The sequence below is a fragment of the Xenia sp. Carnegie-2017 genome, unplaced genomic scaffold (assembly GCF_021976095.1).
Source record: "Xenia sp. Carnegie-2017 unplaced genomic scaffold, XeniaSp_v1 HiC_scaffold_24, whole genome shotgun sequence".
Lineage (NCBI taxonomy): Eukaryota > Metazoa > Cnidaria > Anthozoa > Malacalcyonacea > Xeniidae > Xenia > Xenia sp. Carnegie-2017.
Genome location: NW_025813487.1, coordinates 16,913,122 through 16,925,866, shown reverse-complemented (window position 1 = coordinate 16,925,866; position 12,745 = coordinate 16,913,122). Strand labels below are relative to the sequence as shown.

The 12,745-nt window shown below is 34.0% G+C and overlaps 3 protein-coding genes across 5 annotated transcripts; all 3 read left to right on the top strand.

The window, feature by feature from the left end:
- The first annotated feature begins 297 nt into the window (after positions 1–297).
- LOC124450778 lies at positions 298–2,779 on the top strand. Its single transcript, XM_047001423.1, has 5 exons — positions 298–393; positions 536–611; positions 1,201–1,521; positions 1,596–1,859; positions 2,292–2,779. Exons 2-5 carry the CDS (start codon positions 542–544, stop codon positions 2,678–2,680), a joined length of 1,044 nt encoding a protein of 347 aa, XP_046857379.1. The 5' UTR covers positions 298–393; positions 536–541; the 3' UTR covers positions 2,681–2,779.
- A 1,434-nt stretch (positions 2,780–4,213) lies between these two features.
- On the top strand, positions 4,214–6,679 carry LOC124450777. 2 transcript variants are annotated; one of them, XM_047001422.1, is made up of 5 exons: positions 4,214–4,295; positions 4,441–4,516; positions 5,109–5,429; positions 5,583–5,768; positions 6,198–6,679. In XM_047001422.1, the coding sequence occupies exons 2-5, from the start codon at positions 4,447–4,449 to the stop codon at positions 6,584–6,586; spliced, it is 966 nt and encodes a 321-aa protein (XP_046857378.1). In that variant the 5' UTR covers positions 4,214–4,295; positions 4,441–4,446; the 3' UTR covers positions 6,587–6,679. The 2 variants fall into 2 exon arrangements, with proteins under 2 accessions (XP_046857378.1, XP_046857377.1); XM_047001421.1 differs by having other exon boundaries at positions 5,505–5,768.
- A 1,859-nt stretch (positions 6,680–8,538) lies between these two features.
- LOC124450782 (opioid-binding protein/cell adhesion molecule-like) lies at positions 8,539–10,748 on the top strand. 2 transcript variants are annotated; one of them, XM_047001429.1, is made up of 6 exons: positions 8,539–8,627; positions 8,708–8,848; positions 9,446–9,760; positions 9,838–10,101; positions 10,193–10,438; positions 10,534–10,748. In XM_047001429.1, exons 2-6 carry the CDS (start codon positions 8,779–8,781, stop codon positions 10,638–10,640), a joined length of 1,002 nt encoding a protein of 333 aa, XP_046857385.1. In that variant the 5' UTR covers positions 8,539–8,627; positions 8,708–8,778; the 3' UTR covers positions 10,641–10,748. The 2 variants fall into 2 exon arrangements, with proteins under 2 accessions (XP_046857385.1, XP_046857384.1); XM_047001428.1 differs by having other exon boundaries at positions 8,545–8,627; positions 8,773–8,848.
- The last annotated feature ends 1,997 nt before the right edge of the window (positions 10,749–12,745 follow it).

Here is a 12,745-nt window from a genome sequence, read left to right as displayed (position 1 = left end):
TGAAAGTTATTCACTTCAATTGACAATTGATGGTTTGGCACATTTGACATTGATAGCTGGTGGATAGGAAGACGAAATACGCAAGAAAGCATATCTTTCCATTTCAGGATGCTAAGACTATTTTTTGTGAAGCAGTTGCAATAAAAATACAAAAAACTATCATTTTAATGTTAAAGAACCTCATTTGTGTAAAAGCAAAGAAGGTAGATTTCACTAAAAGTGCAGATAAAGTACTCACTCAGTTGTTTGTTCACCCCAATTGAATAAACTCACAGCAGGAGAGAGAACAAATTACCATAAAAATACTTGAATGAAAAGGGTAGAACGCGGAAGAATAATACTCACAAAATTGGAAGCTAAATCAACAGATTCTTGTTACGATATTATTCACAGGTATTTCTGGCTAAAAAAATTCATCACGCGAAAATATGTTATATATTCTCATTAAACTGTGTGAGATTTTCTTTTTAAAGTTCTCCATTGTGCAATGGATCTGGTGACGTGTCGACATAACTATTATATTTTTGTTGTTTAGTAAGAGATGAACATGTTGAGCTTAAAGAGTATCGGTATTTTATTTCCACTTATACTTTGGATAATGTTCTGTAAAGGTATTGTATATAACTAGCAAGTGATGGTTGACTTGATATATTGTAAAACAGAATATTTAAATACGAAATGTTATATCTGACGACTTTGAATAAGAGTTATTCGCCACACAACTAGTGCTGAAAACAGATGCAATTGGTCCTCATGGATACATTTTCTTTAAATCTTCTGTCTCCTAATTTAACTGCGACCAGGAGAAGAATTGTTTTGTTTACTGCTTTGGTTGAGTTGCAAATCAATAGCGAATAGAGTTCACACAGCAATCATTAATATTCCGTGATGTAAGTATGTAGTTGCACAGGAACAACAGCACAATTAAAATTTATTAAAGTCTATCCAGAACATGCAGTCAGCTCTTGTGATGACATGCAGGGATGAAACTAGAACGCTGGTTGAGGGAGACGGTTTGTGAATATTCATATATTCAGCTCTGTCGCACAAGTAACAACTGCGAAACGTATTAATTACACTTGGTATATTGGCACTGCGGACAGTTCATGTCCTAAACAAACATCTTTGATATCACGGTCTCTTGGATTTATGTCTCACATTTTATTTAAACCTGGGTTGACAACTTTTTAAACTTTGTAGCTAAACTAAATGCACCTTCAGACAGATTGGTTTTTGCTCCTGGTGAAGATGGGAGAATTGTGTGGACATATTGTGGAGACACAAATGAAATTACTCATCAAACATTGAGTTTTACTGGTGCTTCTTCAAATCTGGTTAAAGTAACAGGAGGAAAAGTTTTAAAGCGTGTTTCAAATGGTCTAGACTTTCAATTTATACTACCTTTAACTTTGATTCTGAAAAATATAAATCAAACATATAATGGAACATATATCATGGAAGTTAGAGTTGGGAATCCTTATAAAACTTTTACTCGTTCACCTGTGCATGTATTCATTGCAGGTTTGTATGTTGATCTGTCTGTACTTGGATGGATACCTGTTTTATTGTGTTAATGTTGTTTTTTTTTATCACAGTTGCACCGAAAATATCATTCAATTGTTCCAACACAACAATTCTCAATGTAAGTGCTTATTTTTCATGTGAATGTAAAGGAGTTGATGGTAATCCTCCTGCTGTGGTCACATGGTATAAAGGTAGTCGAAGGATTATCTCAGGAGAAGAAATGGCAACATTAACTATTGCTCGGGTTGATCGTGATGACAATGGCCTTTATAGATGTGAAGCAAAGGGTGACGAGAAAACTAAAGCTGAGAAAACAGTTCAAATAATTGTTAACTGTAAGTACGAAATTGTATACTACAGTAATATGACAGTCATTGCTTATGATTATAAAAAATATGAAACATAATTGTTACAATTTTACGTTAGATAGACCTGCCAACATTAGTTTGACTCTCCAAAGAGGAGGTCATAAAGCAACGTTAATCTGCACTGCTGAAGGCCGTCTACAACCAAACTTTGAAATATTTTCAAAGCGCTCTAAACTTGTCTATAAAGGCTGCACCTACACATTTGACATCGTTAAATCTTGTGATTTTGGAAATTATACTTGTAAAGCGACAAACATTTTAGGCAGTGCCATATCACATGACGTACACGTGCAAACATTTAAAGATAACTTTATGTATTGAAATTGTTTTTATAATTATCTTGTGGTTTAAATTGTCAGACGAAATGGTTTTCTAAGAATATTTTGGCTTTCGTTTTAGATATGAAAATCTCAACCACAAGCATTGTTGATGGTAAAACGGACTGGCTAGTTACTGCCATCTCTGTTTTATCTGGAATTATTTTTGGGATTTTGTTTTGTTGTTTGATATTTTTATGTTATGGTCGACGATGGTTAGTTAAGAAAAGTCAAATGTCTCAGTCACATGATGGAAAGACAAATACAGCGAATACAACTTGTCAAGAGATAGATTTATCAAATATGGATGACGGAGGCAAGGAGGACATAATTGACCCAACTTATCAAGGACTTGATGTATCAAAAATGAATAAAAAAGATAACAATTATCAACCATTGCTAAATAAGAATAACACAGTTGACCAAAGTTATGAAGGAGACGATTATGTAATTCCCAACACCAGTCCTTAAATGATAATCAATAAATCTACAGTACACAAAAGTGTTAGTTTGAGATGAATGTAGTACGGTATGTGACAATAAACAGGAAAAATAATCAACTGATAAAAAGTCGCCAATTAATTTACCTTAGATTTTGCCTTTGCGCATTTTTCTTTCCGTTTATCAACGGTTCAACTCAACTCATATCCCTTTGCAAAAGATCAATGTCGGTGTTTATTTCGGATGAAAGTACTCAAATGAATGTTTTTGTAGAAATAGACAAAGGACGTCTACAAAATAAAGAAAAACGAGAGAGTAGAGTTTCAAATTTAACCATCGCTCATGCTGATTACCAAAAATGCAAGTTACAATGGAATATATATTGTTCTTAGCACCTTACTGACCTTAGTTATTTGACATTTTTGCCGCCTTTAATGTCATTATTGCAGGTCCATGTGTAAATTTTTGTAATTTGCTTAGTTTTATGTATGATGTACTGTTCTGTACATCTACTATACACTGGTGTCTATAATGATACCAAAAAATTGTTAAAACCAATCATTTTCAGGTAACACAACGAACCTGCGGTAGAAGTACAAAGAACATTTTCCTAGATGCAGTTACTTAAAACATGGAAAATTTGTTAAAATCCATCTTTCCTTGGTGCAAAATGAAACTCGTGCACTCTCAATGTGTAATATTGTGATGACATTGTGTAACATTGTTCTACAATAGATAACCATGAAAAAACACTTTACCTTTGATCTTGTTTTTGTTCATTTTTTTCCATACTACAGCTCAAGTAATCGAAAGATCAATATCAGTGTTTACTGTACATCGGGTAAAGATGCTAAAATGTATTTGTTGCAAAAATAAACAGTGAACGGCTACAAAAATAAAATGAAACTAAATTAAAATTCAAATATCAACAACCACTGTGAATGAAAATGTCAACGCAAGTTATAACAGAACATATTTCATTGTTGTTCTTGCCAATTGAGCCGTTTGTCAATTCTCATTTTTCAATGTCTTCATTGCAGGTCATTGTAAAAATTCGTCACACTCATTTGGATTCATATACGATGTTTAGCAACATTCTGCATATTATTTTACTTCTGCATGAAATTCTCTCTATCAACTTTTATAAAGGGATAATGGTTAGTTCTTTTTTGAGCTGACCACTACATTGCATTGGTACCATGTGACATGATGTGATAACAGGTTGATTACCATTCTCTTCTTTATATTTACATGAAAATTATTCATTTCAATTGACAATTGATGGTTTGGCACATTTGACATTGATCGCTGGTCGATAGGAAGACGAAATACGCAAGAAAGCATATCTTTCCATTTCAAGATGCTAAGACTATTTTTTGTGAAGCAGTTGCAATAAAAATACAAAAAACTATCATTTTAACGTTAAAGAACCTCGTTTGTATAAAAGCAAAGAAGGTAGATTTCACTAAAAGTGCAGATAAAGTACTCTCTTAGTTGTTTGTTCACCACAATTAAATAAACTCACAGCAGGAGAGAGAACAAATTACCATAAAAATACTTGAATGAAAAGGGTAGAACGCGGAAGAAGAATACTCACAAAATTGGAAGCTAAATCAACAGATTCTTGTTACGATATTATTCACAGGTATTTCTGGCTAAAAAAATTCATCACGCTAAAAGATGTTATATATTCTCATTAAACTGTGTGAGATTTTCTTTTTAAAGTTCTCCATTGTGCAATGGATCAGGTGACCACGTGTCGACATAACGATTATATATTTGTTGTTTAGTAAGAGATGAACATGTTGAACTTAAAGAGTATTGGTATTTTATTTCCACCTATACTTTGGACAATGTTCTGTAAAGGTATTGTATATAACTAGCAAGTGATGGTTGACTTGATATATTGTAAAACAGAATATTTAAATACAAAATATTATATCTGAAGACTTTGAATAAGAGTTATTCGCCACACAACTAGTGCTGAAAACAGATGCACTTGGTCCTCATGGATACATTTTCTTTAAATCTTCTGTCTCCTAATTTAACTGCGACCAGGAGAAGAATTGTTTTTGTTCACTGCTTTGGTTGAGTTGCAAATCAATAGCGAATAGAGTTCACACAGCAATCATTAATATTCCGTGATGTAAGTATGTAGTTGCACAGGAACAACAGCACAATTAAAATTTATTAAAGTCTTTCCAGAACATGCAGTCAGCTCTTGTGATGACATGCAGGGATGAAACTAGAACGCTGGTTGAGGGAGACGGTTGGTGAATATTCATATATTCAGCTCTGTCGCACAAGTAACAACTGCGAAACGTATTAATTACACTTGGTATATTGGCACTGCGGACAGTTCATGTCCTAAACAAACATCTTTGATATCACGGTCTCTTGGATTTATGTCTCACATTTTTATTTAAACCTGGGTTGACAACTTTTTTAAACTTTGTAGCTAAACTAAATCCACCTTCAGTCAGATTGGTTTTTGCTCCTGGTGAAGATGGGAGAATTGTGTGGACATATTGTGGAGACACAAATGAAATTACTAATCAAACATTGAGTTTTACTGGTGCTTCTTCAAATCTGGTTAAAGTAACAGGAGGAAAAGTTTTAAAGCGTGTTTCAAATGGTCTAGACTTTCAATTTATACTACCTTTAACTTTGATTCTGAAAAATATAAATCAAACATATAATGGAACATATATCATGGAAGTTAGAGTTGGGAATCCTCATAAAACTGTAACTCGTTCACCTGTGCATGTATTCATTGCAGGTTTGTGTGTTGATCTGTCTGTACTTGGATGGATACCTGTTTTATTGTGTTAAATGTTGTTTTTTTTTATCACAGTTGCACCGAAAATATCTATCAATTGTTCCAACACAACAATTCTCAATGTAAATGCTTATTTTTCATGTGAATGTAAAGGAGTTGATGGTAATCCTCCTGCTGTGGTCACATGGTATAAAGGTAGTGGAAGGATTATCTCAGGAGAAGAAATGGCAATATTAACTATTGCTCGGGTTGATCGTGATGACAATGGCCTTTATAGATGTGAAGCAAAAGGTGACGAGAAAGCTAAAGCTGAGAAAACTGTTGAGTTGATTATCAACTGTAAGTACGGAATTGTATAATACAGTAATATGACAGTCATTGCTTATGATTATAAAAAATATGAAATATAATTGTTACAATTTTACGTTAGATAGACCTGCCAACATTAGTTTGACTCTCCAAAGAGGTCATAAAGCAACGTTAATCTGCACTGCTGAAGGCCGTCCACAACCAAATTTTGAAATATTTTCAAAGCGCTCTAAACTTGTCTATAAAGGCTCCACCTATACATTTGACATCGTTAAATCTTGTGATTTTGGAAATTATACTTGTAAAGCGACAAACATTTTAGGCAGTGCCATATCACATGACGTACACGTGCAAACATTTAAAGATAACTTTATGTATTGAAATTATTTTTATAATTATCTTGTGGTTTAAATTGTCAGACGAAATGGTTTTCTAAGAATATTTTGGCTTTCGTTTTAGATATGAAAATCTCAACCACAAGCATTGTTGATGGTAAAACGGACTGGCTAGTTACCGCCATCTCTGTTTTATCTGGAATTATTTTTGGGATTTTGTTTTGTTGTTTGATATTTTTATGTTATGGTCGACGATGGTTAGTTAAGAAAAGTCAAATGTCTCAGTCACATGATGGAAAGACAAATACAGCGAATACAACTTGTCAAGAGATAGATTTATCAAATATGGATGACGAAGGCAAGGAGGACATAATTGACCCAACTTATCAAGGACTTGATGTATCAAAAATGAATAAAAAAGATAACAATTATCAACCATTGCTAAGTAAGAATAACACAGTTGACCAAAGTCATGAAGGAGACGATTATGTAATTCCCAACACCAGTCCTTAAATGATAATCAATAAATCTATAGTACACAAAAGTGTTATTTTGAGATGAATGTAGTACGGTATGTGACAATAAACACGAAAAACAATCAACTGATAAAAAGTCGCCAATTAATTTACCTTAGATCTTGCCTTTGCTCACTTTTCTTTCCGTTCTTCAACAGTTCAACTCAACTCATATCCTTTTGCGATCCCTTATATCCCTAAAGATCAATGTCGGTGTTTATTTCGGATGAAAGTACTCAAATGAATGTTTTTGTAGAAATAGACAAAGGACGTCTACAAAATAAAGAAAAACGAGAGAGTAGAGTTTCAAATTTAACCATCGCTCAAATTGCCAGCACAACAATTCTCAATGTAAGTGCTCAAATTTAACCATCGTAAATGATAATCAATAAATCTACAGTACACGAAAGTGTTTTTTTGAGATGAATGTAGTATGGTATGTGACAATAAATACGAAAAATAATCAACTGATAAAAAGTCGCCAGTTAATTTACTTTCAGATCTTGCCTTTGCTCATTTTTCTTTCCGTTCTTCAACAGTTCAACTCAACTCATATCCCTTTGCGAAAGATCAATGTCGGTGTTTATTTCAGATGAAAGTACTCAAATGAATGTTTTTGTAGAAATAGACAAAGGACGTCTACAAAATAAAGAAAAACGAGAGAGTAGAGTTTCAAATTTAACCATCGCTCATGCTGATTACCAAAAATGCAAGTTACAATGGAATATATATTGTTCTTAGCACCTTACTGACCTTAGTTATTTGACATTTTTGCCGCCTTTAATGTCATTATTGCAGGTCCATGTGTGAATTTTTGTAATTTGCTTAGTTTTATGTATGATGTACTGTTCTGTACATCTACTCTACACTGGTGTCTATAGTGATACCAAAAAATTGTTAAAACCAATCATTTTCAGGTAACACAACGAACCTGCGGTAGAAGTACAAAGAACATTTTCCTAGATGCAGTTACTTAAAACATGGAAAATTTGTTAAAATCTATCTTTCCTTGGTGAAAAATGAAACTCGTGCACTCTCAATGTATAATATTGTGATGACGAGAGACATCCGTTTTATTGAGTAAACAAATTTTGTGAAATATTTTAAAAAAACATTGTTCTACAATAGATAACCATGAAAAAATACTTTACCTTTGATCTTGTTTTTGTTCATTTTTTTCCATACTTCAGCTCAAGTCATCGAAAGATCAACATCAGTGTTTACATCGGTTAAACTTAAAGATGCTAAAATGTATTTGTTGCAATAATAAACAGTGAACGGCTACAAAAATAAAATGAAACTAAATTAGAATTCAAATGTCAACAACCACTGTGAATGAAAATGTGAACGCAAGTTATAACAGAACATATTTCATTGTTGCTCTTGCCAATTGAGCCGTTTGTCAATTCTCATTTTTCAATGTCTTCATTGCAGGTCATTGTAAAAATTCGTCACACTCATTTGGATTCATATACGATGTTTAGCAGCACTCTGCATATTATTTTACTTCTGCATGAAATTCTCTCTATCAACTTTTATAGAGGGATAATGGTTAGTTCTTTTTTGAGCTGACCACTACATTGCATTGGTACCATGTGACATCATGTGATAACAGGTGGATTACCATTCTCTTCTTTATATTTACATGAAAATTATTCACTTCAATTGAGAATTGATGGTTTGGCACATTTGACATTGATGGCTGGTGGATAGGAAGATGAAATACGCAAGAAAGCATATCTTTCCATTTCAAGATGCTAAGACTACTTTTTCTGAAGCAGTTGTAATAAAAATACAGAAAACTATCATTTTAACGTTAAAGAACCTCATTTGTGTAAAAGCAAAGAAGGTAGATTTCACTAAAAGTGCAGATAAAGTACTCTCTCAGTTCTTTGTTCACCACAATTGAATAAACTCACAGCAGGAGAGAGAACAAATTACCATAAAAATAATTGAGTGAAAAGGGTAGAACGCGGAAGAAGAATACTCACAAAATTGGAAGCTAAATCAACAGATTCTTGTTACGATATTATTCACAGGTATTTCTGGCTAAAAAAATTCATCACGCTAAAAGATGTTATATATTCTCATTAAACTGTGTGAGATTTTCTTTTTAAAGTTCTCCATTGTGCAATGGATCTGGTGACCACGTGTCGACATAACTATTATATATTTGTTGTTTAGTAAGAGATGAACACGTTGAGCTTAAAGAGTATTGGTATTTTATTTGCACCTATACTATGGTTAATGTTTTGTAAAGGTATTGTATATAACTAGCAAGTGATGGTTGACTTGATATATTGTAAAACAGAATATATAAATACAAAATGTTATATCTGAAGACTTTGAATAAGAGTTATTCGCCACACAACTAGTGCTGAAAACTGATGCAATTGGTCCTCATGGATACATTTTCTATAAATCTTCTGTCTCCTAATTTAACTGCGACCAAGAGAAGAATTGTTTTTGTTTACTGCTTTGGTTGAGTTGCAAATCAATAGCGAATAGAGTTCACACAGCAATCATTAATATTCCGTGATGTAAGTATGTAGTTGCACAGGAACAACAGCACAATTAAAATTTATTAAAGTCTATCCAGAACATGCAGTCAGCTCTTGTAATGACATGCAGGGATGAAACTAGAACGCTGGTTGAGGGAGACGGTTTGTGAATATTCATATATTCAGCTCTGTCTCACAAGTAACACCTGCAAAACATATTAATTACACTTGGTATATTGGCACTGAGGACACAGTTCATGTGGTCCTAAACAAACATCTTTGATATCACGGTCTTTTGGATTTATGTCTCACATTTTTATTTATAACTGGGTTGACAACTTTTTTAAACTTTGTAGCTCAACTAAATGCACCTTCCGACAGATTGGTTTTTGCTCCTGGTGAAGATGGGAGAATTGTGTGGACATATAGTGGAGACATTAATCAAATTACTTTTCAAGGATTGAGGTTTACTGGTGCCTCTATATATCTGGTTTTTGTAGCAAGAGGAATAGTTGTAGACCGTATTTCAAATGGTCTAGACTTTCAATTTGTATTACCTTTAACTTTGATTCTGAAAAATGTAAATCCAACATATAATGGAACATATATCATGGAAGTTGGACTTGCATCAGGAACGCTTCCTCCTTCACCTGTGCATATATTCATTGCAGGTTTGTGTGTTGATCTGTCTGTACTTGGATGGATGCCTCTTTTATTGTGTTAAATGTTGGGTTTTTTTTTATCACAGTTGCACCAAAAATATATATCAATTGTTCCAGCACAACAACTCTCAATGTAAGTGATTATTTTTCATGTGAATGTAAAGGAGAGGATGGTAATCCTCCTGCTGTGGTCACATGGTATAAAGGTAATGGAAGGATTATCTCAGGAGAAGGAATGGCAACATTAACTATTGCTCGGGTTGATCGTGATGACAATGGCCTTTATAGATGTGAAGCAAAGGGTGACGAGAAAGCTAAAGCTGAGAAAACAGTTCAAATAATTGTTAACTGTAAGTACGAAATTGTATAATACAGTAATATGACAGTCATTGCTTATGATTATAAAAAATACGAAACATAATTGTTACAATTTTACGTTAGATAGACCTGCCAACATTAGTTTGACTCTCCAAAGAGAAGGTCATAAAGCAACGTTAATCTGCACTGCTGAAGGCCGTCCACAACCAAACTTTGAAATATTTTCAAAGCGCTCTAAACTTGTCTATAAAGGCTCCACCTACACATTTGACATCGTTAAATCTTGTGATTTTGGAAATTATACTTGTAAAGCGACAAACATTTTAGGCAGTGCCATATCACATGACGTACACGTGCAAACATTTAAAGGTAACTTTATGCATTGAAATTATTTTTATAATTATCTTGTGGTTTAAATTGTCAGACGAAATGGTATTGTAAGAATATTTTGGCTTTCTTTTTAGATATAAAAAACTCAACCACAAGCATTGTTGATTGTAAAACGGACTGGCTTGTTACCTCCATCTCTGTTTTATCTGGAATTATTTTGGGATTTTGTTTTGTTGTTTGATATTTTTATGTTATGGTCGACGATGGTTAGTTAAGAAAAGTCAAATGTCTCAGTCACATGATGAAAGGAAAAATACAGTGAATACAACTTATGAAGAACTAGATCTATCAAAAATAGACGACCGAGATGAATATGAATCATTGAGGAAGAATAATGATGACGATAATCAATATCAGGAGCTGAATAAAGTCAGAGATCCCGAAAACAATTACCAATCCTTGAATAAACCATGATATGAAACTTTTCAAATATTCATTTTAATTGATTTTAAAAATCATGCACATCCGACCAAAAAAAACAGTTTTGAATACGCAAGAAATCCTAAGACACAAGTTTTGTTGAGTTAATGTTAACATAAAAAAATTTTGTGAAATACTTTAAATTGTTTTTTCATTCGATAAACACGACCAACTATTTCACCTTCCCTCTTGTTTTTACGCATTTTGTTTTCAAGCCCTTGGATGGTTTGCGTGTAAACAAAAAGATAAAATTCGAAAGCAAAAAAACCCCGTTTTCTGTCCATGCTTCCCGATACCTTCTTAAGCGTAAGTCACTAGAACGCCGTATGTTAACGTTTCGGTAGGAGATTTCGGCCCCTCCACGCTATCCTACTTGGGAGATGCAATAGCAAGCTTCCGCCCATCAGACCCCGAGATCACCTGCGATAGGCTTTGCTCGGAGTACGCAGGGAGAGTGCGGTCGCCACCGAAGTGTGGGCCCCTAAACCACTGCATACAATATCACACCCAGCTTCCACTGCTAGTTGACATCTACTATACCTATTATTGACTTTATATATATATATATATAAATTCAAATGCTTACGAAAGTTGTGGGATTATTAAAGTCTCCATAATTTCGTAAAAGCCCTATTGCCAATGCACATTTAATATAAACGACAAGTTTTTTGAAAATAGACATGTTTTGACATGGCATCATGAGATCACTAGTGCGCATGCCCAAATGATTTCTTTGATAATTTGTGACTAAGTGAGCTAATTGCCCCTAATGTAGTGCAAGTACATGTAGTTAGTCGTTGCCATGACTATGAATAATTATTCGAGTGGACTGCCCATGCTCAAGCGCATGCGCAGATGCTATCTCTATTAATTTGTAACTAAGCATGATATTTACTTCAAAATCGGTGCTAGAAGATGCAGTTGGTCGTTGCCATGACCATGCACTTGGTCAACTGCGCATGTGCAGATGATTTATGTGAAAATATGTGACTGAGCGAGCTAATTACTCCATAATCTTTACTAGTACATGCAGTTGGTCGTTGTCATGAGCATGAACTTGGACAACTGGTCAGGTCCACTGCGCATGCCAGATGATTTATGTGAAAATTTGTGACTGAGCGAGCTAATTACCCCCTCTAATTGGTGTTAATACATACAGCTGGTCGTTGCCATAACCATAAACTTGGAGAGTTGGTGGAGTTGACTACGCATGCTCAGATTAATTTTCAATCAATTCGTGAGTGAGCGAGCTCTGAAATTGGTGTTTGTTTATGCGCTTAGCAAATTTTCAATCATATATTTTTGTCATGCCCTTTGTTCTTTTAAGCTTGTTTTTACAAATGCATATAAAGCTCATGAACACTTTGTTACGCCACTCGTAATATCCGTGAAAATGTTAGAGATGTTTTTATTTCTCTCCATAACTTTGTGTCTGCATATTTCGTGCAAAAACAATGCTGTAATATATTTATGAAAGATATTGTAATTCGTGTATTGAGGGTAGAAGAAATACTTGAAAATGAAACTTCAAACATTGAAACAAAATCCAGCATGACAGAGGAAAACAAGACGCCAGATTGAAGATAGCTTGATGAAATTTAACGTAGTTGAAGCACCCAGCGTACGCTCGAGAGTTTTGGATGAGGACTCGTGGACCAATGAAAACACGAATGATTCCAAGCATGTTGACGACAATAAAAGCTCTAGCGAGAACGAGGTTTCAATACAAAAACAATCCATTAATAACACGGAGTCTACTGAAGATATGTTCAAAAGAAATATCGATGAATCACATATACAGTTTGGAAGCTCGTTGGCTCACGTGGTATATAGTTGAGCAAACTGCATGTTGCAGAAGATATGTAA

Excerpts from the sequence above, each read along its gene's own strand:
- LOC124450778 (XM_047001423.1), top strand. The coding sequence starts at position 542 with ATGAACATGTTGAGCTTAAAGAGTATCGGTATTTTATTTCCACTTATA. Across the intron at positions 1,522-1,595 it reads TGTGCATGTATTCATTGCAG|TTGCACCGAAAATATCATTC; the intron begins GTTTGTATGTTG and ends TTTTTATCACAG. Across the intron at positions 1,860-2,291 it reads AGTTCAAATAATTGTTAACT|ATATGAAAATCTCAACCACA; the intron begins GTAAGTACGAAA and ends CTTTCGTTTTAG.
- LOC124450777 (XM_047001421.1), top strand. The coding sequence starts at position 4,447 with ATGAACATGTTGAACTTAAAGAGTATTGGTATTTTATTTCCACCTATA. Across the intron at positions 5,430-5,504 it reads TGTGCATGTATTCATTGCAG|TTGCACCGAAAATATCTATC; the intron begins GTTTGTGTGTTG and ends TTTTTATCACAG. Across the intron at positions 5,769-6,197 it reads TGTTGAGTTGATTATCAACT|ATATGAAAATCTCAACCACA; the intron begins GTAAGTACGGAA and ends CTTTCGTTTTAG.
- LOC124450782 (XM_047001429.1), top strand. The coding sequence starts at position 8,779 with ATGAACACGTTGAGCTTAAAGAGTATTGGTATTTTATTTGCACCTATA. Across the intron at positions 9,761-9,837 it reads TGTGCATATATTCATTGCAG|TTGCACCAAAAATATATATC; the intron begins GTTTGTGTGTTG and ends TTTTTATCACAG. Across the intron at positions 10,102-10,192 it reads AGTTCAAATAATTGTTAACT|ATAGACCTGCCAACATTAGT; the intron begins GTAAGTACGAAA and ends ATTTTACGTTAG.